The following is a 23,366-nucleotide window of genomic DNA, read 5'->3' on the forward strand; positions in this document are numbered from 1 at the left end:
TGACACAACTGCGGGAATCAATGGAGTCAACATGGGCCAACACGAGGGGGGTTATGTTGCCCTAAAAGTTGGTAGAATCTTGCTCAAAATTATTCACATCCGTAATGGCTACATTACAACGTGTAAGACATCTTGTTTTTTTAATGTATTAATTTTGAAAATATCATTTTGAAAATATCATTTTGAAAATATCATTTTCTTTGTAGAGTATGTTTGAAATTCCAAAGAATCCAAAATACAGGTCACGAGTATTTATTAGGTAATTATGTCACCCAGTAAAAAAAAATACCGGATTAATAGGAACAGTTAAATGAAGTATAGCAAGATTTTACATTTAATTCACACTGTAAACTTAATGGCTGTGTTTACAGGCTATTAAATGTCAGATCAGTCAAACGGTGACGGTGTCAGCCACCACTCAAACTCTTTTACCTCTCTCACTGCATAGCAACATCTATTCTTAAATTACATTTAAACATAGGTGGTCTTCCGTCTATTTGGCTATATTGGTTTCATGATGTAAAGTTCCAATTCTGACAAGATGTTGGTTCTAATTCTGTCCTCTCCCATTTTAAAAATGACGAATGTGGGAAAACTATTTAAAAATACTATACATTAGTTACATAAAATCCTCGAACACTTTAGGGAAATCTTGTTCTTTACATCCCTTCAGACACATACCAATCTCGTCAGTTTGTCCAGATTTTAGAGCTAGTATTCAAAGAAAAATGAAGCAGAAACCGTGTCACCTGTTTTGGTAAACACTCTCGAATTGATTAACAGAGCTATGGATGCGAAGACCGACCATCCAGAGATAAACATTATATGTTGTTTTGAGGCTATACAGAATTTGTTTACAAGAACATTGTTTGCTATCAATGAAGTAAACAAAACAAGCCTATATTTGGGGTTCTGGTGGGTTACGACAGTTGTTCTACGCTCATGCATAAGTTATATTCTTCAAGAATCAATGGCTAAGTGCCATTCTTTTAAAAGTCCTGAAATGGATTTGGCAATCCCCTTTAAGGGCCAAATCCAAATGTAAACTCTGTGCACATATCTCACATTTCAGTGCAAATCTCAGATTAAAACCAATGCATTTAGGCAACGTGTTAACGCATGTGTATTAAATGTGGATCTGGCTGTGCAATGAAAGTTTGTGTTAGTGTGTGGACCTTTGGGGTGTTAGTTGATTGTGACCCCACCCCCTCTCTGCCTGTTGAACAAAGGGTATCAAGTTCCTCCCTCTGTCTCACTTTTTTCTCTGTCTCTCATTCTCTCTATCCCTTCCTCTCAGTGCATTTCAGCCCTGTCTGCAACTATATCTCTCGGTGGGTGCACCGGGCCGGCGTGCTCGTCGCTTTCACGGATTTACGCGAGAGCTGAGCAGCAGGGGACTTGTCTCCACGGTGACACTAGCTGTCAAGCCAGTCGCATTCTGCTAGCTGAGGAGTCACAGCTGAAGAGGCGGTGACGAGCAGTAATGAAGACATTCCTTCAGACCCGCTTTTAAACCACTAGATGTCAGTGAATAGGAGACAGGGGAAAGTGTCAGATAGTGTAACTCTAGAATGGCACACTATCCAGTATGGTCAGGCTCTGTTGACCATTATAGCGTATATAGCTTCTGAGAGCCTTATTGGTACATTTAGAAAGGCCTGGGGAGGGGGATTAAATTATGAGTAGGAAATACTGGATTGGCTAAATTTTCCATGTCGATGGGCCAACAAAAAGTGGGGAAAAGAGAAAGTCATTAAGAATTCTATATTGTTAAATCTTTATGGTCTTACAAACAAAATGTTTATTTTTAATCAGGGGGAGGAGTGGTGAGGGGGTCATCCGGCCACTTGTTAGGGTATACTTATTCACTGGCTATTAATAGCTCTGATATGGAACATAGGAACTAAATTAATGAATATAGTACGTACATGTATGTGTCATGGTTGGGGTCAGTTCGAATTGAAGGCCGTCAATTCAGGAAGTAAACTGAAATTCCAAATGTAGTAATTGAAAAAAAGCATACAGTATATTACCAATGACTTCTTAATAAACTGAAAAGTAGAAGCTATTTATTTCATCACTTTTTCCTTTTACCCCCAATTGTTTTAAACCTTTAACCCCAACTCTGATATGTAAATGTAGGTCAAGAAAAAGTATCCTATTATATTGAATAAATATGGTACATTAAAATACTACACTTAATTTTTTTAACTAGGCAAGTCAGTTAAGTACAAATTCTTATTTTCAATGACGGCCTAGGAACAGCGGGTTAACTGCCTTGTTCAGGGGCAGAACGACAGATTTTTACCTTGTCAGCTCAGGGATTCGATCTTGCAACCTTTTGGTTACTAGTCCAACGCGCTAACCACTAGGCTACCTGCCTCCCCACTACACTTTATATAATGTGATATAATATAATGACAAATAAATCTAACTAGAAATGGAAGAAGGAAAGAAAACAAAGAGCATAACCCAGAGCTGCTTTATTTGGCCTATGGGTCAGGCCCTTTGCACACATAGCACCGAATGTGGATCTAACGTTAGTCTGACGATCGTTCAGCACGCTGTGTTTTAGGGACCACCCACAGTAGACCTCAAACTGCCATTTTCCTTTGATTTGACATGTTAAATTGGTGCACATTCGGTTAGCAGATTACGTTCAGAGGTGCTAAGTACTCTCGGCCAGCAAACGCTATTCGTGTGTCTGAGCCCTTAATAGTAGTGTGAGAGGTGATGATTGGGGCAGCGGTGACATACACGAGGTGCAAGACAAAGTGATAGAAAAGCAGCAGATGTTGCTACGCTCACAGCATAGTTTCCCTCTAACATGACAAGTATTCCACAAGTTTAATACGTCGACCGATCTCCCGGTCAAATAAACCCCTTTCACCACTCTCTCCACCTTCTCGCCCTCTCTTGTCTCCCCCACCTTATCACTCTTGCCTCTCACTTCGTCTCCTTGGAATCCTCATTGGTTTCAAGTGACAGCCTCTCCCTTTCTCTCTCTCTCCCCTTCTCCCTACCTTCCTCCCTGGTGGGTGGGTGACTTAAGTGCCAGGAGAGCTTTGAATAAATAAAAAAAAGAGAGAGAGAGAGAGAGAGAGAGAGAGAGAGAGAGAGAAATAAAAGGAATAAGCCCTGCAAGCCGTCAGACTTCCAGCCGAGACGAGAAGGCACTGGGATAGCCACTGGGATAGTCATGCCTGAAGCCGCTGATGCAGGTATGCACCTGAAGGATCATTAATTTGAATCAGTATGTGGAAAGTATTTCTGTTAGAGGATGCATATCTAAGATGTGAGGGTGTAAAGCGCTAAATTGTAAAATGTGAAAGGATTTTTACATAGCCGCTAGATATTTAGTTAATTGTTCATTTGTTTTGCAAAAGTGGCGTAACTGTAGACATATTGTTGCAGTGTTGAACATGCATTCTGATATATATTTACGTCAATGTCCATAGACTTACTTTATTGTTAGTGAAGACTACTTCATAGAGAACTCTGTCTAAATATGGAGAAAGGAGTGGGATGTATCTCGAAATTCCTCGCAGAAATGGTTTATTTGAAAGTCATAATTGTCGTCTTCTCACGCATTTAGTAAATTGAGTTGTCAATTTACTAAGCAGTTTCTAAAGTGATTGTTTTGAGCAAATGCATAGCTAATATGAATACGTACTGCACGGAATATGAATGAAGAGACATTCAACCCCAGAGCAATTTCCAAACAGTGTACACTGATGTCATTTATAATACTGTTAGTAAGCTACAGTACATTTCTTAAACCAGACTGCATGCAATTTGGTTCCAGCTAGCAACAACCTGATGTGAAAAGGTACTGCATATCTTAGGTTGGAGAGGACAAAATAATGGCGCTTAGTACATACGGTATGTCATGTCAGAAGATGGAGAGAGGAACAGATGCCAGGTGCAAGAGAAGTGGTTTGATGGACTAGTTTGCGGAGAAAAATTACTACACATACAGGGGGTCTAATCTCATTGCCCTCTCAGTTTCGTCACTGCAGCACAACATGAACTTGATCCAGACAATTACTACTGGTGTATGACACTATAGGGTGACCAAACGCATGTGTTCAGAATCAGATGAGCTAATCAGGTGATGCAGTCATAAGCGATGTATAGCTTACACATGCCCTAAGGAAACTGATGATGTGTGCAAGTTTAAAAGTGCAAGCTCTTGCACATGTGACATAAAGGATCGTACGTGATGGCTTTGCTATGGAAAACTCAGCAGTCGTTAAGTTTGATCAAATAAATTGTACAGTATCAGGGGGAAGTTTTGTAAAAAAGAATTTAAATAATTATGAATAGTACAGTTCTGTGTAAGGCGCATTCTGTGATTTCCTACAGATATATGTTCCCTCAAAAGGTTAAAAAAAACATACAAAATGTTGACTATAAGCTCTAATATATTGATACCATGACAAACCTGGAAATTGTATTTGTATGAGAAATGTAACAAATTGAGCTGACATCACAACCAATGGATTGGAACACTATCTACTCTATAATTTACTATCTGATATGTGGGCATAAGACTTATGTCAATTCAGGCTACTAGTTACTTGTCCAGAAGTACGTTTATTTTAATCGCTCCTCAGTTTTTTCAAAATATTACAGCTCATACAAAAGCATATACCTCACCGATATTCACACATTTTCTGCACCTGTCCTGAAAAACAAAAAAAACCTTTTCTTTCAAGGTTTACTTTCATTTGTTTTTGTTCCACATTTACTAGCTGGTTTCGCTCCAGACCTTTGATTTATACACAAATGCATGCTAGGGAAGGCACGCATTGGGAATAATGCCTGTCTTGGAAGATTTCATTTCCTGGTTACCAGGACTGTCGGGAAAGTTGAGAAATATACTGTTGTTTATGATAATGTCATTTAGCTGATGACAACATATCAAAAATAAGCTTGGTAGCATCATGACGTTTGAATCCCAACTTTTCCTACCTATCGAAGTTAGACTGACACTTAGTAACCCAATAACGTTTGGGTATTTCATGACTTCAAACTTGTCATAAAACTTCACGCACTATATTTAGTGATGTGTGTCTATGGCGGATTTCAATATATGGTTGGCTTCCTCTCCTCTGAGGAGCGATCCGTACTCCTTTTTAACATCCACTTTGACTAAGTGTTACCGTAAATCACAACGCTGGCGGTAACCTGAGAGAGGGACTAGAAAACCAGAGTGTGAGAGGGAGATGAGTTTTAAAGACACCACGTTGATATCAAGACAGGACGATTGGCCTTGTCTTTCTGCCGTCGCTGCTCTACCACCTTTTTCCTCTGACAGAAAATCTCTGTATTTCTTTGACACGTATCGCTGTCTGTTTTACACTGTGTTAGTCTTCAATGACAGTCTATGAAGTCTTGAAATGTGACACACACTAAGCACTACTAAGTATAGAAGCTCCCACAGCTCCTTATCTTTGTGGAAGCCTATTGCCACATTTCCAAGATTTCCAGACCCCTGTCCTACCTACTGTCTGTCACCTATGAAACAGTGACCACTGTAACCCCCATAAACTTTCACCTCCTTCCATCTACTCTCGTTCTCCCAGAGCCATCCTTTTTCACCCTGAATTTACTGGTGGTTGGGCCTTAAGATAGATATGATATCCCCTTGCCATGTCTGAACCCCCGCCACCATCTTAGACCTTTCTTGGCCCCGTCCTCACTCAACCGCTAACCTTTGACGGCTCAGCTCAAATAACCACCACCCTCCCTGATTGACGGGTTCCTGTACATTAGGGTCACCAGAAAAAAAACTCTAAATATAATATCATTTTGAAGGACAGATACAAACAGTTTATTTCAGTGTGAGAATACTCTGAAAATGTGAAAATACATTACAGTTTAGTAACAAACTTCTGCCGTAAATAATTTAAAAAAAACAGGAAATACCAATTTGTACCAAGTATTTACGTAGTTTATAATCATTCATAAACAATTGACATACATTGGGGCAGCTTTTCTGCCTGTCATTTTAGCTACTCAGGATACAGAATGGTCTACTCTGTGTATATTTTACCCGTTTGTCCTTCAAACTACTTATCAATGCCTCGGGGGTTCTTGCATTTCTGTGTCGTTCCATTATTAGGTAACCACAAGACTATTTCTTTCTTTTTATCACTGATCTCTCTCTTCCCCCTTCTCCCAGTTAAAAATATCCCCACTTCACCTCTAACCTTTTTCCTCATCCACATTACTCCATCCACATTAATATGATATCACGACGGCATATAAGGTTTTATCGTTTCCAACTTGCAATATAATTTGCTATAAATCATGATCTAATCCTCCTTCTGTCTCTACAGATGTAGGATCTTGTCATGTATTTGAGGTTTAAAAAGGCTTCTGAAGTTAGTGATTTCCATTTAGAAATGTCAGAAATATCCATTATGAAAATGTGTCAACCCCTACAAAACTGTCCATTAATTACAATCAATATAATAATTAATTTTTCCTGTTGCTGCAGGATTATTTTCCTGCTGAAGCAAACTAGCTCAAATTAAGATCTTTCATCTGTACTTTTCAAAAAATATAGTCCAACCCTTCCTATTTGAACTAGTTTCCCATCCCACCCTTTCCCGACTCCTCTCTCAAAAACTTGACAGGTCTGTTTTCAACGTAAGTGGAGAGAGATAGGGAGAGAGCAAAGGGTGGCAGGTAGCCTAGTGTTTAAGAGCATAGGGCCAGTAACCCGAAAGGTTGCTGGGTTGAATCCCTGAGCCAACTATGTGATAAATCTGTTGACATTCCCTTCTGCAAGGCACTTAACCCTCTGGATAATCGCTACTGCTAAAATATCAAATTAAATGTAGAGATGACAGTTTGTTGGCCATATTTCCTTTCATCTTTGCAAAACATTATGGTGGCAAAATGAACTCTTCATCATCCTCTCTCATGTTTCCTGTACATCTTTATTTTGTTTTCCTCAACATGGCTTGTGCAATGCACTTCCTGAAACCAGAAAAGGAAAAGGTTGGCATTCAAAAAACATCGTTATTCCACCTCTTGCCACTATTACATTTTCGGGCCATATTGCATTGAATTGAATTGATTGGTTTTGAAGGCATTCTCCCAATATGATGTCACTCTTTCAAGACATACAGTGCCTTCAAAAAGTATTGACACCGCTTGACTTTTTGTTGTGTTACAGCCTGGATTTAAAATTGATTACAATTTTGATTTTTTTTCGCTGGCCTACACACAATATCCCATAATGTCATAATTATTCAAAAAGGAAATGCTCAAATGTCTTGGGAAATGGCAAACCTAAATAAGTTCAGGACAAAAACTTTGCATAATAAGTTGCTTGGACTCACTCTGTGTGCAATACGTGTTTAACATGATTTTGAATGACTACCTAGTCTCTGTGCCCTACAAATACAATTATCTGTAAGGTCCCTCAGTCGAGCAGTGAATTTCAAACACAGATTCAACCACAAAGACCAGGGAGGTTTTCCAATGCCTCGCAAATAAGGGCACCTATTGGTAGATGGGTAAAAAAAAAAGCAGACATTGAATATCTCTTTGAGGATGGTGCAGTTATTAATTACACGTTGGTGTATCAACGCACACAGTCATTACAAAGATGCAGTCATCGTTCCTAATTCAGTTGCTGGAAAGGAAGGAAACTGCTCAGTTACAGAGTTTAACGGCTCTGATAACAGAAAAATTAAGACGGATCAACAACATTGTAGTTATTCCACAATACTAACCTAATTGACAGAGTGAAAAGAAGGAACCCTGTACAGACTAACAAATATTCCAAAACATACATCCTGTTTGAAACAAGACACTAAAGTAATACTGCAAAAAATGTGTCAAAGCAATGAACATTTTGTTCTGAATACAAAGTCTTTTGTTTGGGGCAAATCCAATAGAACACATTACTGAGTACCACTCTCCATATTTTCAAGCATAGTGGTGGCTGCATCGTGTTATGGGTATGCTTGTAATCGTTAAGGATTAGGGAGTTTTTCAGCATAAAAAATAAAGAGCATGGAGCTAAGCAGAGGCAAAATCCTAGAGGGAACCCTGGTTCGGTCTGCTTTGCACCAGACACTGGGAGATGAATTCACCTTTCAGAAGGACAATAACCTTAAACACAAGAGCAAAGCTACACTGGAGTTGCTAACCAAGAAGACAGGGAATGTTCCTGAGTGGCTGAGCTAGAATTTTGACATAAATATACTTGAAAAACTATGGCAAGAATTTTGAAAAGGAATAAAGAGGAAATATTGCACAATCCAGTTGTGGAAAACACTTAAATAGACTTACCCAGAAAGACACACTCTTGTAATCACTGCCAAAGGTGCGTCTACAAAGTATTGACTCATGGGTGTGAATACTTATGTAAATTAGATATTTTTTTATTTTTTTAAATCTATACATTTTCAAAATTGTCAAAAAAATCTGTTTTCACTTTTTCATTATGGAGTACTGTGTGCCGATGGTTGAGAAAGAAATATTTAATCAATTTTGAATTCAGGCTGTAACGCAACAAAATGTGGAATAAGTCAAGGGACTCCCCATTGTAGGTTTATACTTTACCTCCTTATCTGTCTTGTTTCTGTCAAGGCTCTCTTCATGGCAACTTACAGTGAGCTCCAAAAGTATTGGGACAGTGGCACATTTTTTTGTTGTTAGGGCAACAGACCGGGAGAGATGTCTGCCTCCCCATGTAGGATTAATAAATCTTATCATCAGGACTGTCGTTTGAAATCACATTGATTTACCACAAGGCTTAACCGTCCTCCAGATGCAGCCATAAAAGACGCCATCTAAGTGTCTGTGTATGGCCATGTTGCACCAGATCACATGCTCTTAGCTAAAGATAGCAAGACTGTAACTAAATATACAGTATCTGTTTCTATGTACATATTTAAAATAATTGTATGATATGGGCTGACTATTACATCAGTCCCGGCCTAAAGTTCCTATTGGCTCAAGGCCAAGGTGGGCAAGGTCAAGGGGGCTGATTAGTGGGTGGAAGGTCCCTTGAGAGGTCAGAGGCGTGACCTGTAAACAGACACTTCACAGCTCCAAGGCAGAGAGTGGCCATCCTCATGCAGCAGACTGTCCATACATGTAATCAACTCTAGCTGAGGGGGAGAGGGGTTTTAACAGCTGCCCCTCCAAATTAAAAGAACTTGGACTCAAAGGACCATTCAGTCACTGTCCCAGTACTTTTGGAGAATTGCATTGCATTGATTGCTTTTGAAGGCAGTGTTCCCAATGTGATGTCACTCTTTCAAGACATACAGTGCCTTCAAAAAAGTATTGACACCGCTTGACATTTCGTTGTGTTGCAGCCCTGATTTAAAATTGATTAAAATGTAGATTTTGTTTCGCTGGCCTACACACAGTGTGTCAATGACCTCCCCATCATCACTACACAGCATTTCTCGAATGAAAAGTAAAGAAATTAGTTGTATTAATAAATCCTATAATCAGGACTGTCATTTAAAATCACACTGATTTACCACAAGGCTTAACCGTTCCTCCAGATGCAGCCATAAAAGAAGCCTTATACGTGTCTGGGTATGGCCATGCTGCACCAGTCCTACAGTAGATCACATGCTCTGAGCTAAAGATAGCAAGACTGTAACCTAATATACTGAATCTGTTTGTATGTAGGCCATCATTGTAAATAAGAATTGGTTCTTAACTGACTTGCCTAGTTAAATAAAGGTACAAATAAATAAAAGTACATATTTTAAATCCTTTTATGGTATGAGCTGGCTGACCCCTATTAAATCAGACCAGTGGTGTGGCTACGATCCGATCGATGTTCCTTAGACGAGGTACCTTGTAGTCCTCAGGCTTGGTCTTGATCATGTGGCCGTCTTGCTTTGGCTTGAGTGCTCCTGGTCTGCAGGAGGAGGTTTGTGCAAGGCCTTTAGCCAGCTGCATTCCAGTGCTCCTAGGGTTACGGAGCACTGCCTCCTGCGATTTTGGCTGTGATGAGACGGGTGGGACCAGTTGGCCACCTCGAGGAGCAGTTGGCCATTGCAGCTTAGCCGTCCCATTCGTGCTGTGTTTTTGGGGGCTGTGACATGGTGACTGGTCATGGTCTCCTTGACTTAGATCTTGTGAAGGACGTGGGGGTGGCGTCCCTCACAGATGTTGCAGAGTTTCTTGAGGATGCACTTCTCTGCTGAGCGCTATCGGTCACATCTGGTGCAGCGCTCCTCCTCGTCTAGGTCATTGGAGTAAGTTGAGTAGGGCTGGAGCTAGTCCTTAAACTTATATCGAAGTGGCGAGGCTGGCTTTCCCCAGGGTGGACTCTGGTTGGTTCCGTGAGAACGTTAGTGCCCCATATCTTCTGTGGGCATACGCTCACACCTCTCTCTGGTCGCTTGTGCCCTGCCCTGACACTCTGCCTCGATCTGGAGCCAATTCGCTAGGTCTGTGAGATCAGGACACTCACCATCGAGCGGGCAAGGATGGAGAATCTGCGGAGACCCTTTGGATCATCCAGGCGGACGTCAGCGGCATCCATCGTGTGGGCGATCTGCTCAAGTGCCAGGTTGTGTGGGAGGCCCCACTGCTGCCCAAGGGCATCCATCGCTGCTGTATAGGAAGCTGGATTATTATTTTTTATTATTTTTGTTGGACTTATAAAGCTATACAAATTACGAATGTAACAGGTACATCCTTTTATCCCCCTATACTTATTGAAACACCTCCCTTCCTTAACAACAAAAGCCGCGTATAAATACAAAATTAAATACATGTAAATAATAATAAATATATAAATATATATGCACATATGTACATATACACATACAGTTGAAGTCGGAAGTTTACATACACCTTAGCCAAATACATTTCAACTCAGTTTTTCACAATTCCTGACATTTAATCGGAGTAAATATTCCCTGTCTTGGGTCAGTAAAGATCACCACTTTATTTTAAAAATGTGAAATGTCAGAATAATAGTAGAGAGAATGATTTATTTCAGCTTTTATTTCTTTCATCACATTCCCGGTGGGTCAGAAGTTTACAAACACTCAATTAGTATTTGGTAGCATTGCCTTTAAATTGTTGAACTTGGGTCAAACGTTTTGTGTAGCCTTCCACAAGCTTCCCACAATAAGTTTGGTGAATTTTGGCCCATTCCTTCTGACAGAGCTGGTGTAACTGAATCAGGTTTGTAGGCAAAGCACCCCAACAACATGATGCTGCCACCCCCGTGCTTCACGGTTGGGATGGTGTTCTTTGGCTTGCAAGCCTCCCCCTTTTCCTCCAAACATAACGATGGTCATTATGGCCAAACAGTTCTATTTTTGTTTCATCAGACCAGAGGACATTTCTGTAAAAAGTACGATCTTTGTCCCCATGTGCAGTTGCAAACCGTAGTCTGGCTTTTTTATGGTGGTTTTGGAGCAGTGGCTTCTTCCTTGCTGACTGGCCTTTCAGGTTATGTCGATATAGGACTCGTTTTACTGTGGATATAGATACTTTTGTACCTGTTTCCTCCAGCATCTTCACAAGGTCCTTTGCTGTTGTTCTGAGATTATTTGCACTTTTCGCACCAAAGTACATTCATCTCTAGGAGACAGAACGCGTCTCCTTCCTGAGCGGTATGACTGCTGCGTGGTCCCATGGTGTTTATACTTACGTACTATTGTTGGTACAGATGAACGTGGTACCTTCAGGCGTTTGCAAATTGCTCCCAAGGATGAACCAAACTTGTGGAGGTCTACACATTTTTTATGAGGTCTTGGCTGATTTCTTTTGATTTTCCCATGATGTCAGCAAAGAGGTACTGAGTTTGAAGGTAGGCCTCGAAATACATCCACAGGTACACCTCCAATTGACTCACATGATGTCAATTAGCCTATCAGTAGCTTCTAAAGCAATGACATAATTTTCTGGAATTTTCCAAGCTGTTTAAAGGCACAGTCAACTTAGTGTATGTAAACTTCTGACTCACTGGTATTGTGATTAAGTGAATTATAAGTGAAAAAATCTGTCTGTAAACAATTGTTGGAAAAATTACTTGTGTCATGCACAAAGTAGATGTCTTAACCGACTTGCCAAAACTATAGTTTGTTAACAAGAAATGTGTGGAGTGGTTGAAAACGAGTTTCAACGACTCCAACCTAAGTGTATGTAAACTTCTGACCAACTGTACGTACATACATATACACAAAAATAAAATTAAAATATCACAACATACTGTCCCTTCCCTCCCACACCCTCTCATATCCCTGTTGGCCAGAATTCTTACTCCTGATCAATAGAAGGCAACTGTTCAAAAAAGGACATTTAAGGCTGCCATCTCAATGGCTTGAAAATAACGAGATCATTAAAACTGGCAAACTTGCCATCTAAAAAGAAATCTTTGAAACATACCAAACCTCTCTCTTGCCACAAAACAAAAGCCTGGTCGAGTTTGGAGGGTAGAAATAGGTGGTTGTTTCAGATAGGGCTTAGAAGAGAAGGGGCAGACAGTCTCAAATGTTGATGAAATTGTCACCAGATCTTCAAAGTAGAGAGCACAATGGGGTTTGGACACAAGGAGCACAAGTAAGGGCAGAAAGGGTTTCAGGAGTGTGCTTCTAATTTGGAGCATTACACCAGACCATAATCTTTTGAATATTGGCTTCCCGATAGTAAAAAAGTAAATTTGGAAGTGCCAATCCTCCATCTTGTCTCCTTCTTTTAAATATTGCTCTACGTATCCTAGGTGATTTGCCTTCCCAGATAAAATGACTAATGAGCCTATCCAACTTGGTAAACAATGATTTCGGGAGAAAGATCGGAAGACATTGAAAAACGTATAGAAACCTAGGTAAAATTTTCATTTGAACAGATTGGATTCTGCCAGCTAAGGGGAGAGGCAGACTATCCCAGCGTTGTAAGTCTGCTTTAACTCGTGTAACTAGACTTGCAAAGTTAGTTTATGGAGGGTAGCCAGAGAATGTGTTATACTCACGCCTAAATTGGAAAAACCATAGACGGAAAGGTAAGGCTCCAGGGGAAATTTGCTTGGCAGCGGGATTGATCAGAAAACATGAACTTTTCTGAATGTTCAATTTGTAACCTGAGAATGATCCAAATGTGTCTAAAATATGCAGTATGTTATTGACAGAGTTCACAGGGTTAGTGGTATATAATAGTAGATCTTCTGCATATAGTGACACGTTGTGTTCTTCACCAGCTCGGTGTATTCTCGTGAATAATGATCATTTTAAGGCCAAGTAAAGCGGTTCTATCATATCTGCAAAAAGGAGTGGGGACATAGGGCGCCGGGTCCCTCTGGAGAGGGGAAAGTATTTTGAATGTTGAAAGTTGGTGTGTATTCTAGCCGTAAGAGCAGAATAGAGGAGACGTATCCATGAGATGAAATTGGACCCAAAACAAAATCTTCACAAAATCTTAAGTATAATGCCCAAAAGACGGCGTACATTGGAAAACAGTTGTCGCCCTTTGATGATCATCAGATATGACACCCTGAAGGCAGGGTTCCAACCGGCGTGCTAGAACCTTAGCTAATAGTTTAACATTAGCCTTCAAAGTGAAATGGAATGATATCCACTACATTCCGCCAGATCTTTATCTTTCTTGGGTATAAGTGATATGTAGGCTTGAGTTAGCGTCGGGGGGAGAGAGCCATGTGATAACGAGTCGGTGAACAGATCTAATAGTAAGGGGTAGAGTTGATCTGAGAATTTTTTTATAAAAAATCAATGGGGAAGCCATCAGGGCCTTGCCACTTTGCATTAACTTTAGAGCCTTTGTTATCTCATCTAGAGGCTTATCCAGAACTTTACTCATGTCCATATCAATAGATGGAATATCCAAGTTATCTAAATAGCCGCCGTCGTGTGTGTAAGAGTTCCATGTCACCAGTCTGACTGGAAGTCCCAAAACGTCAAATGAAGAAAAAGGAAAAGAGAGATTGAGAGAGGAGCAGCATGAAAAAAACTGCTGAATAATAAAAAAATAAAAACCTTTAGAGAAACAGAAACAGAGCACAAGAATCTTTGGATAATGCCAACATAATGTTCAATGGCCATAATATGACGTCCACTAGGTGTTGCCACATGGCTGAGATAATGAGAAACATTCGAAATTAACCAGTAGGCTATGAAAAGGGTCAGCCCCTGTCTTGGTACATTTTTACAAACGTCCTTAGGTGGAAACAATTCAATAACAGTACACAAACGGACAACTAGCATTTTGGATATATACCATTAAGCAAACGAACCGTGGGTCTAAACTCTTCAGCTAGTGCAACAATTTAACAAGAGTGAAATTGGAAGAGAGGAGTGAGATAAAGTGAATGTGACTGAGGACTGTCAGTGAGCAACATCACCAATTAAGGCCAACGTAAACCACGGTAGTTCAGAATACATCAAGGAGAGCCCCAATGAAAAATGCATTTATATATACACAAATATCGGTAGACCGGATCGGTGTCTAACTTGCTAGTAACAGTATCCAAAATAGCCGATAGGTGGCCAAACTACCATGTGGGCTATAGATTGCCATAAGTGGAACAGCAAAATCAAAGCCTTAGTCAAAATAAATACATCTAAATGCTACGCTTTCAACAGCGATTGTCTTTGACTAAGAAACTAAATGAGATCAAATGAAAGTTTAAATTACAGTGAGACAGCATAGTATGCCAGTGTCAACAACAAATTCGTTATGTGCTGCCTCAAACATACCTAGTCTAGCCGGCAAACTTTAGCATGGTATTATTTCACGAGAAACGGATTGATAGATAGCCATAGATGTATGTAGCTTAGTGTCCCCACTAGGACTAACGTTGCTCACATAATACAGGCAGGTGAGCAATCGATTGTATTTGAAATATTGCGAAAGGCCTGTTTGGTTTGCATGCTGTTATTTCACTGACATATTTGCCGTGTGTTTCCGATTGTAGGCTATGCCTTGTTATTGGGCTACAATCCACAGCGAGGCTATTTTTTTAAAATAAGCTACTGATCCTCTGTGGCTAAGTTAAAGGCCTTTTCATGGTGTAGTAGGCTATTCTGAATTATTAAATGTATTTCTGAACAGACAGCAGTAAGTCTATAACTTTGGCAAATGTATTTAAATTCATCATCAGAACCCTTTGCACGGCTATGGTTCTCTAAGGAAATAAATGATGGTCAACGCTGGAGAGATGAGAGCAGCAGGCTCATGTCTATCAGAGCAGACAGGGAGAAAGGACATAGAAAGTGAATCTCATTCTAGTAATGTGAGAGATACTGGCGCAATTCTCACAAAGCCACGGCCACGCGTTGGTCTCAAACATAGGTTACAATGTTGCGCGAATCATAAACACGGGCCGGCCCAACCCAAATCAACTCTTAGAATATTAGGCCAGGGCTGAAAATCTACTTTTCCACATTATGTTTATTTTGTGGGGGCAGGATAATTAACAAAGAGGCAACTCAAATTAAAAAGATTTTCATGTCACGAGAGGTACCGGATCCAACAAAACAGTCCAAAACGCGGAAATGCCGGAACCTGTTCTGCTCAAATGAAACACTGCCTCTGTTTCTTGCCTCAGGCTGCACAGGCTGTTATCTCACCAAGTGATCATATTTTCACCCATCAGACTATTCTCAATTTAATCTTGTCTTTACTAATATGTTAAATTCATTTTGATTTAAAATGGCCCGTTATCAAATGGGCAAGAACAGGGGCAAGACTAAAAATACATGTCATCCATATACACTGGAATAGTGAATGGAAGCCACTTTTCCGCAGGTACATTTTTCAGTCATGTTGGGTAGGCTACTCCGGTTCTGGTAATTTCGCTGCACCACAGATGATATACCACTCAAACCCATGGGCTGTCCAACTGTGTTCCTGATGCTACCCAGTGCTTAATTTGGGAAACCAAGTGAAATCTGTTTGTGAACATCAATAGAAACATATTTAATGAAACTGTTGACATCTCTCTGAAAGGGCAACCAATGAAGAACAAACACCATTGTAAATACAACCCATATTTACTTTTGTACATCATTATAAAACTGGACATAGCCATAATATGACATTTGAAATGTGCTTATTCCTTTGAAACTTGTGAGTTTAATGTTTACTGTCAAATTTGTATTGTTTATTTCACTTTTGTTTATGATCTATTTCACTTGCTTTGGCAATGTTACCATATGTTTCCCATGCCAATAAAGCCCATTTGAATTGATTTGAATTTAGTTGAAAGCAATGAAGGAGAGAGGGGCGTAGATGGAAACTCATGGTGGTGAGATATTCTTTAATTAAAGGCAATGTGTCAGTCTATTAATTATGACGTTTAATTTTTTTTTTTTTTAACTATTACTAGCCTATTCGAAATCTAAAACAAATTCACTATAAATGTAGGCTAAATCTGCCAAATTTTGATTTAGGCTAGACCAATTATGTACCAAAGATATCTTGAATCAGTATTTTTTAAATGTTTTTCTGCTATGTGTAATATGTGGTTGGCTATCTATTGTATAATGGCACAATCATTATTTTAATTCAGGGTTTTTGGCAGGCAAGCTGCAGAAGGACGAGTAGGCTACAATTCCCCATCGTTTATCAGAGCAATTTTGACGGCCAGCTAGCGAAAAAGTTTGAGAGGGTTTATTTAATGTTCCTTCGTTAGATTTTAGCTCATCTTGCTCTGGCTAGCATTAGTTGTTGATCTTGTTGTTGTTGATGTGCATAACTGAGGGAGAGAGAGCCTACCTTTTCATGGTTGTTTGATCGATAGGACTGTAAAGTTCCCAAATCTAAAAGGACTCCTGTGGTATTGACATATTTGCAGAAATCCATTCAGGTGAATTTTGTGGCTTTTGGCGAATGCGCTCTAATGATGTAAAGTAGTGCTGTTGCAACTGCCTTTAAACACACAGTCCAGTTCAAAGTGAATGATGGCAGGCCTGTGTGGCAAATGGCTTGTTTTTTATAAAGGCCTACTGTAAATCTGATTGGCTATGGCGCACAGGTCTGCGTAGACTCCGGTCCTGGACGAGACAGATGTTTTTATTAGGTTTTATTTACTGCACTGTCTATTAATTGTCCAAACGCACGGCCGCTTTCCCACTTTGTATTACTGTAGAATTGTCACAAATGCCTTAGTACATATAATTCCCAAACATTCTAAGAATTTCTGAAAACGTGAAAAAGAACATATTTAAGCGCTCGCTTGTTTCATGTTTCATGCTGCTAAAATGCTGTCAGTTCCACTTTAAATATTGATGTCACAAATTTATTATTTGTACAGTTCTTTATTACAAATGTTGTTATTTGTTTCATTTGACAGTGTAAAACCTCGCAGTACTAGTTATTTCTCTGAAAGTGAGGTGTCTACAGTATATAGCGTTTTGCAAAAAAAACATGATTATTTCTCTCTCTGAAATGAAACCATCAAGTGATAGATTTCCAACAAATACAGTACATGTCTGTCATTGAACAACCCCATGCCACGATTAGAAAGTGAAAAACGCACCAATCTCTTTTGTAATTTCTTTAAAAAATAAAAGCAAATTATTTTAAACCAATATTTCTGAAAATTTTGGAATGAAACTCTTCATTTGTTATGTTACTGAAAAGGAATTTCTACTCCTGATGCATTTTAGCATTTCAATGTTACATTCATCAAAAGTCTGACCCATACGATATATGTAGGGCATATTGGATGCCTACGTCTGTATGTGACCAACCAGGTATCAAACCAGGTAGCGTGACTCTATGGACTGCATTGGTCCATTGAGCTGAAGCTTAGGCATTAGCGTTGGTAGCCAACACAAATCTTTAAGTCTATAGCGAAGTTATACATCATGCAAGCATATTTCACCAAACCACCTCCTCTTCGTGGACATCTTCATGAAGCTATTGGAGGAGACTGACCAATCAGTGTCTAATCACTGTGGAGCCAGAAGTGTCAAACAGGGTGCTACTCTATAGCTGGAGTTCATATGGACAACCGAAGACAGGTTGTTAATCAGTGAATTAATGCTCACTGGGTCAACAGTCCTGTCACACACTAGTTCATTTGAGACGTTAGTAGGGCTGTGGGGGTCATTAACTTTTGTCAGCCAGTAACTGTCATGCAAATGCATTGCTGCTCTGCTTGTGTGGCAAGCAGGTTAAGAGATATCTAATCAATGGAAGATGTCATTAAAACGACAGAATTAAAAGTGAAATGAGAAGGAACAGGTAGGCTGCTATTTATAATCCAAATGGAGTTGTTGTTATTTGTAGGCTATCTTCTCTCCGTTTGATGCAGTCAAGACAGGTACTATAATCGGATTGGATGATAAATAACTAGCAAGAAGTTTTTATTTAATTTTTTATTTCCCCTTTATTAACCAGGTAAGCTAGTTGAGAACAAGTTCTCATTTACAACTGCGACCTGGCCAAGATAAAGCAAAGCAGTGCGACACAAACAACAACACAGAGTTACACATGGAATAAACAAGCGTACAGTCAATAACCCAATAGAAAAAGAAGACAGTCTATATACAGTGTGTGCAAATGGCGTGAGGAGGTAAGGCAATAAATAGGCCATAGTAGCGAAGTAGTTACAATGTAGCTAATTATCACTGGAGCGATAGATGAGCAGATGATGATGTGCAAGTAGAAATACTGGTGTGCAAAAGAGCAGAAAAGTAAATAAAAACATTATGGGGATGAGGTAGGTAGATTGGGTGGGCTATTTACGGATGGGCTATGTACAGCTGCAGCGATCGGTTAGCTGCTCAGATAGCTGATGTTTAAAGTTAGTGAGGGATATATAAGTCTCTAGCTTCAGTGATTTTTGCAATTCGTCACAGTCATTGGCAGCAGAGAACTGGAAGGAAAGGCGGCCAAAGTACGTGTTGGCTTTGGGGATGGCCAGTGAAATATACCTGCTAGAGCGCGTGCTATGGGTGGGTGTTGTTATCGTGACCAGTGAGCTGAGATAAGGCGGAGCTTTACCTTGCATCGACTTATAGATGACCTGGAGCCAGTGGGTCTGGCGACGAATATGTAGCGAGGGCCATCCGACTAGAGCATACAGGTCACAGTGGTGGGTGGTATAAGGGGCTTTGGTAACAAAACGGATGGCACTGTGATAGACTGCATCCAGTTTGCTGAGTAGAGTATTGGAAGCTATTTTGTAAATGACATTGCCGAAGTCGAGGATCGGTAGGATAGTCAGTTTTACAAGGGTATGTTTGGCGGCGTGAGTGAAGGAGGCTTTGTTGCGAAATAGGAAGCCGATTCTAGATTTAATTTTGGATTGGAGATGTTTAATATGAGTCTGGAAGGAGAGTTTACATTATAGCCAGACACCTAGGTATTTGTAGTTGTCCACATATTCAAAGTTAGAACCGTCCAGAGTAGTGATGCTAGTTAGGCAGGCAGGTGTGGGCAGCGAATGGTTGAAAAGCATGCATTTGGTTTTACTAGCGTTTAAGAGCAGTTGGAGACCACGGAAGGAGTGTTGTATGGTATTGAAGCTCGTTTGGAGGTTAGTTAACACAGTGTCCAAGGAAGGGCCAGATGTATACAGAATGGTGTCGTCTGCGTAGAGGTGGATCAGGGAATCACCCGCAGCAAGAGCGACTGTAACGGTAGTCATATTCCTCCTCCTCGGACGAGGAGAGGCGAGAAGGATCGGACCAATACGCGGAGTGGTTAGTGCTCATGATGATTTAGTAATAAACGAAACTGAACACTGAAAATACAAAAACAAATAAACGAAGAGCAGAAAACCGATACAGTACCGTGTGGTGAAAAACACAAACACGGAAACAAACACCCACCAAACACACGTGAAACCCAGGCTGCCTAAGTATGATTCTCAATCAGGGACAACGATTGACACCTGCCTCTGATTGAGAATCATACCAGGCCGAACACAAAAATCCCAACATAGAAAATCAACCATAGACAAACCCACCCAACTCACACCCTGACCAACTAAAATAAATACAAGACAAAGGAAAACAGGTCATGAACGTGACAGCGACATTGTTGATGTATACAGAGGAAAGAGTCAGCCCGAGAATTGAACGCTGTGGTACCCCCATAGAGACTTCCAGAGGTCCGGACAACAGGCCCTCCGATTTGACACACTGAACTGTGTCTGAGAGGTAGGAAATTACTTTTAAAGTGTGGAAATTACTTTAAAGTGAGGAAATTACTTTTAAAGAACGACCAGGCATCCTTGACTGACGGGATGAGGTCAATATCCTTCCAGGATACCCGGGCCAGGTCGATTAGAAAGGCCTGCTCGCTGAAGTGTTTTAGGGAGCGTTTGACAGTGATGAGGGGTGGTCGTTTGACCGCAGACCCATAGCGGATGCAGGCATTGAGGCAGTGATCGCTGAGATCCTGATTGAAAACAGCAGAGGTGTATTTGAATGGCAAGTTGGTCAGGATAATATCTATGAGGGTGCCCATGTTTACGGATTTAGGGTTGTACCTGGTGGGTTCCTTGATAATTTGTGTGAGATTGAGGGCATCTAGCTTAGATTGTAGGACTGCCGGGGTGTTAAGCATATCCCAGTTTAGGTCACCTAACAGAACGAATTCTGAAGATAGATGGGGGGCAATCAATTCACATATGGTGTCCAGGGCACAGCTGGGAGCTGAGGGGGGTCTATAACAGGCGGCAACAGTGAGAGACTTATTTCTGGAGAGATTCATTTTTAAAATTAGAAGCTCGAACTGTTTGGGCATAGACCTGGAAAGTATGACAGAACTTTGCAGGCTATTTCTGGAGTAGATTGCAACTCCTCCCCCTTTGGCAGTTCTATCTTGACAGAAAATGTTGTAGTTGGGGGTGGAAATCTCAGAATTTTTGGTGGCCTTCCTAAGCCATGATTCAGACACAGCAATGACATCAGGGTTGGCGGAGTGTGCTAAAGCAGTGAGTAAAACAAACTTGGGGAGGAGGTTTCTGATGTTAACATGCATGACACCAAGGATTTTTTGGTTACAGAAGTCAACAAATGAGAGTGCCTGGGGACACGCAGGACCTGGGTTGACCTCCACATCACCCGAGGAACAGAGGAGGAGTAGGATGAGGGTTCGGCTAAAGGCTATCAAAACTGGTCGTCTAGTGCGTTGGGAACAGAGAATAAAAGGAGCAGATTTCTGGGCGTAGTAGAATGGGTTTAGGGCATAATGTACAGACAGGGGGATGGTGGGGTGCGGGTACAGTGGAGGTAAGCCCAGGCACTGAGTGATGATAAGAGAGGTTCCATCTCCGGACGCAATAGTTATGCTGGGTGAAGTCACCGCATGTGTGGGAGGTGGGACAAGGGAGGTGTCTGAGGCAATTTTGAGTGGGACTAGGGGCTCCACAGTAAACTAAAACAATGATAACTATCCTAAACAACAGTATACAAGGCATATTGACATTTGAGAGAGACATAAAGCGAGGCATAAAGCAATCACAGGTGTTGATTGGAAGAGCTAGCTAAGACAACAACAGCTAATCAGCTAAGACAACAACAAAATGTAAAATGGCGATGAATGGGCAGAGAGGGTCGGTTAGCTACACACAGGGCCTGAGTTCGATAAACAAAAATAAACAAAATGGAGTACCGTGATTAATGAACAGTCCAGCATGCATCATCTATGTAGCCAAGTGATCATAGGGTCCAGTGAACAGCACTAGATGGAGCAGGGAAGCCGCGGGGTAGTTGCGCTAGCACTTGGGAGACACAGCGATTAAAGTTAGCAGGCCGGGGTTAGTAGTAGCTTATGCTCCGACATCTGGCAAAGGCCGGTTGAGGGCACAGCGGATAGCTGACCAGTCACGGTGGTATGGCGGAGAGCCGTGTCGACAAAGGGTCCGGGCCAGATAGCGAAAGAGGTGTTGTAGTTGTAGTAATTTCGTTTTCTAGCCGGGAGATGTGCCTGGCTCACGGCTAACTGATGCTAGCTTCGGGGCAGGGGCGTGAGCCACTATAGCCACTCGGTAGCAGCGATGATCCGATGTAAAGGACCGGAGTTTACGGCAAGGATCCGGTGGAGTAGAGGATTCAATCTGTGTTGGGGTAGGGTCCAGGAGGTGATCACTGAGTAGGCCGGGAGGTGGGCCTGGCTCAGGGCTAGCTTCGGTCACTCGGTGGCAGCTAGCTAGCTGTGATGATCAGGAGTAATGGTCCAGGGCTTTTGGCAGGAATCCGGCGTTGTAGTGGAGAAAACAGTCCGATGCTGGCAGGCTGGGAAGTATTATCCAGGCTAAAAAAAACGGCTGGTGTCTGTGCAAAGGGTAAAGGCCGCTAGCAGTGGCTGACAATGACTAAATAGCTAGTAGCTAATCAGCTGGTTAGCTTCTGATGGCTAGCTTCTGATGGAGGTTCTGGCTATAAGGTATAAAAAAAAGCGGATCCGTATCACATTGGGTGAAGGCGGGTTACCGGAAGGTATATTTCATTTAAAAATGGAAAAGAGATTGAAAATAAATTGAAATATATACAATAAAAGACGAAAAATACAAAAAGGACACGAGAGGACGACAAAACCACGTCTGCACACATTTTGGTAACATGATATCCTCACCGGTCCCACTCCCATTCACAAGGGGAAAATAGCAAAGTAATTTTTTTGGTCTGTTCATTTTGCCTTCCCTTGTTAGTAGTAGCTAACGTCAGTTGGCAGCCTGGCTAGCTTGCTTTAGCCTGGATAAAAACATAGCAAGCTAGCTAGCCTTTTAAGTTTAAGTAATCACCATGTGAAATAATTAGATTGATAATGAAGAAAATATGCCCTGCAAATATTGAGTGTAAAAAACATTATGCCAGTTTGATATGCTGCTTGTGTATTCATTCCCATATCAGCTACAACGTCATCCTGTTTTGGTCACGCAGAAAACGCACATGGCTAGCTAGTTGGGTACAGCAGGTTCTACCATTTTTGATAGCCTGTAATCACTAGTTATTACTTCTAAGTAAAATACATTTTGGCGTCGAATCTTGTTGTGTGGTTTACTGTTTAAATTGTCGTTGAGATTATATTTGGTAATCAATGCAAAATAGTCTACTTTGATGAATAGCCTAGAAATCCTATAGGAACCAAGCGACAACACTGCTCCCACGACCGTCTCAATTTTCAGAAGTAAAAACGCACGTTGAATGCCAGAGTTTATTACAAGGAGCTACCCCTTTTGTGACATAAAACAACATTCCAACACTCCGAATCTTACGTCTGCATAGAGTTTTTAGTAAGCTTTACTCACTCATTCAAACACACCACACGGCCCCTCCTCTCTCTCCCTTTCTCTATAGCTCTGGTTAATAAAGCAGCAAAACTATTCGCTTTTCTGCTGCTTCCCTCAAGCAAATCGAACCAAATGTATTTATGCATATTAGGTC

At 40.9% G+C, this 23,366-nt stretch overlaps 1 protein-coding gene across 2 annotated transcripts in view; it reads left to right on the forward strand.

The window, feature by feature from the left end:
* Window positions 1-3,133: 3,133 nt before the first annotated feature.
* The window catches only part of LOC129855630 (myosin-binding protein C, fast-type-like), a 51,482-nt gene continuing 31,249 nt past the window's right edge, over window positions 3,134-23,366 (forward strand). For both annotated transcript variants that reach the window (XM_055923501.1, XM_055923509.1), the window contains exon 1: window positions 3,134-3,221. In XM_055923501.1, coding sequence (XP_055779476.1) covers window positions 3,200-3,221 — 22 coding nt within the window. In that variant the 5' untranslated portion in view covers window positions 3,134-3,199. The remainder of the gene's footprint in view (window positions 3,222-23,366) is intronic.

The sequence above is a fragment of the Salvelinus fontinalis genome, chromosome 1, assembly GCF_029448725.1.
Source record: "Salvelinus fontinalis isolate EN_2023a chromosome 1, ASM2944872v1, whole genome shotgun sequence".
Lineage (NCBI taxonomy): Eukaryota > Metazoa > Chordata > Actinopteri > Salmoniformes > Salmonidae > Salvelinus > Salvelinus fontinalis.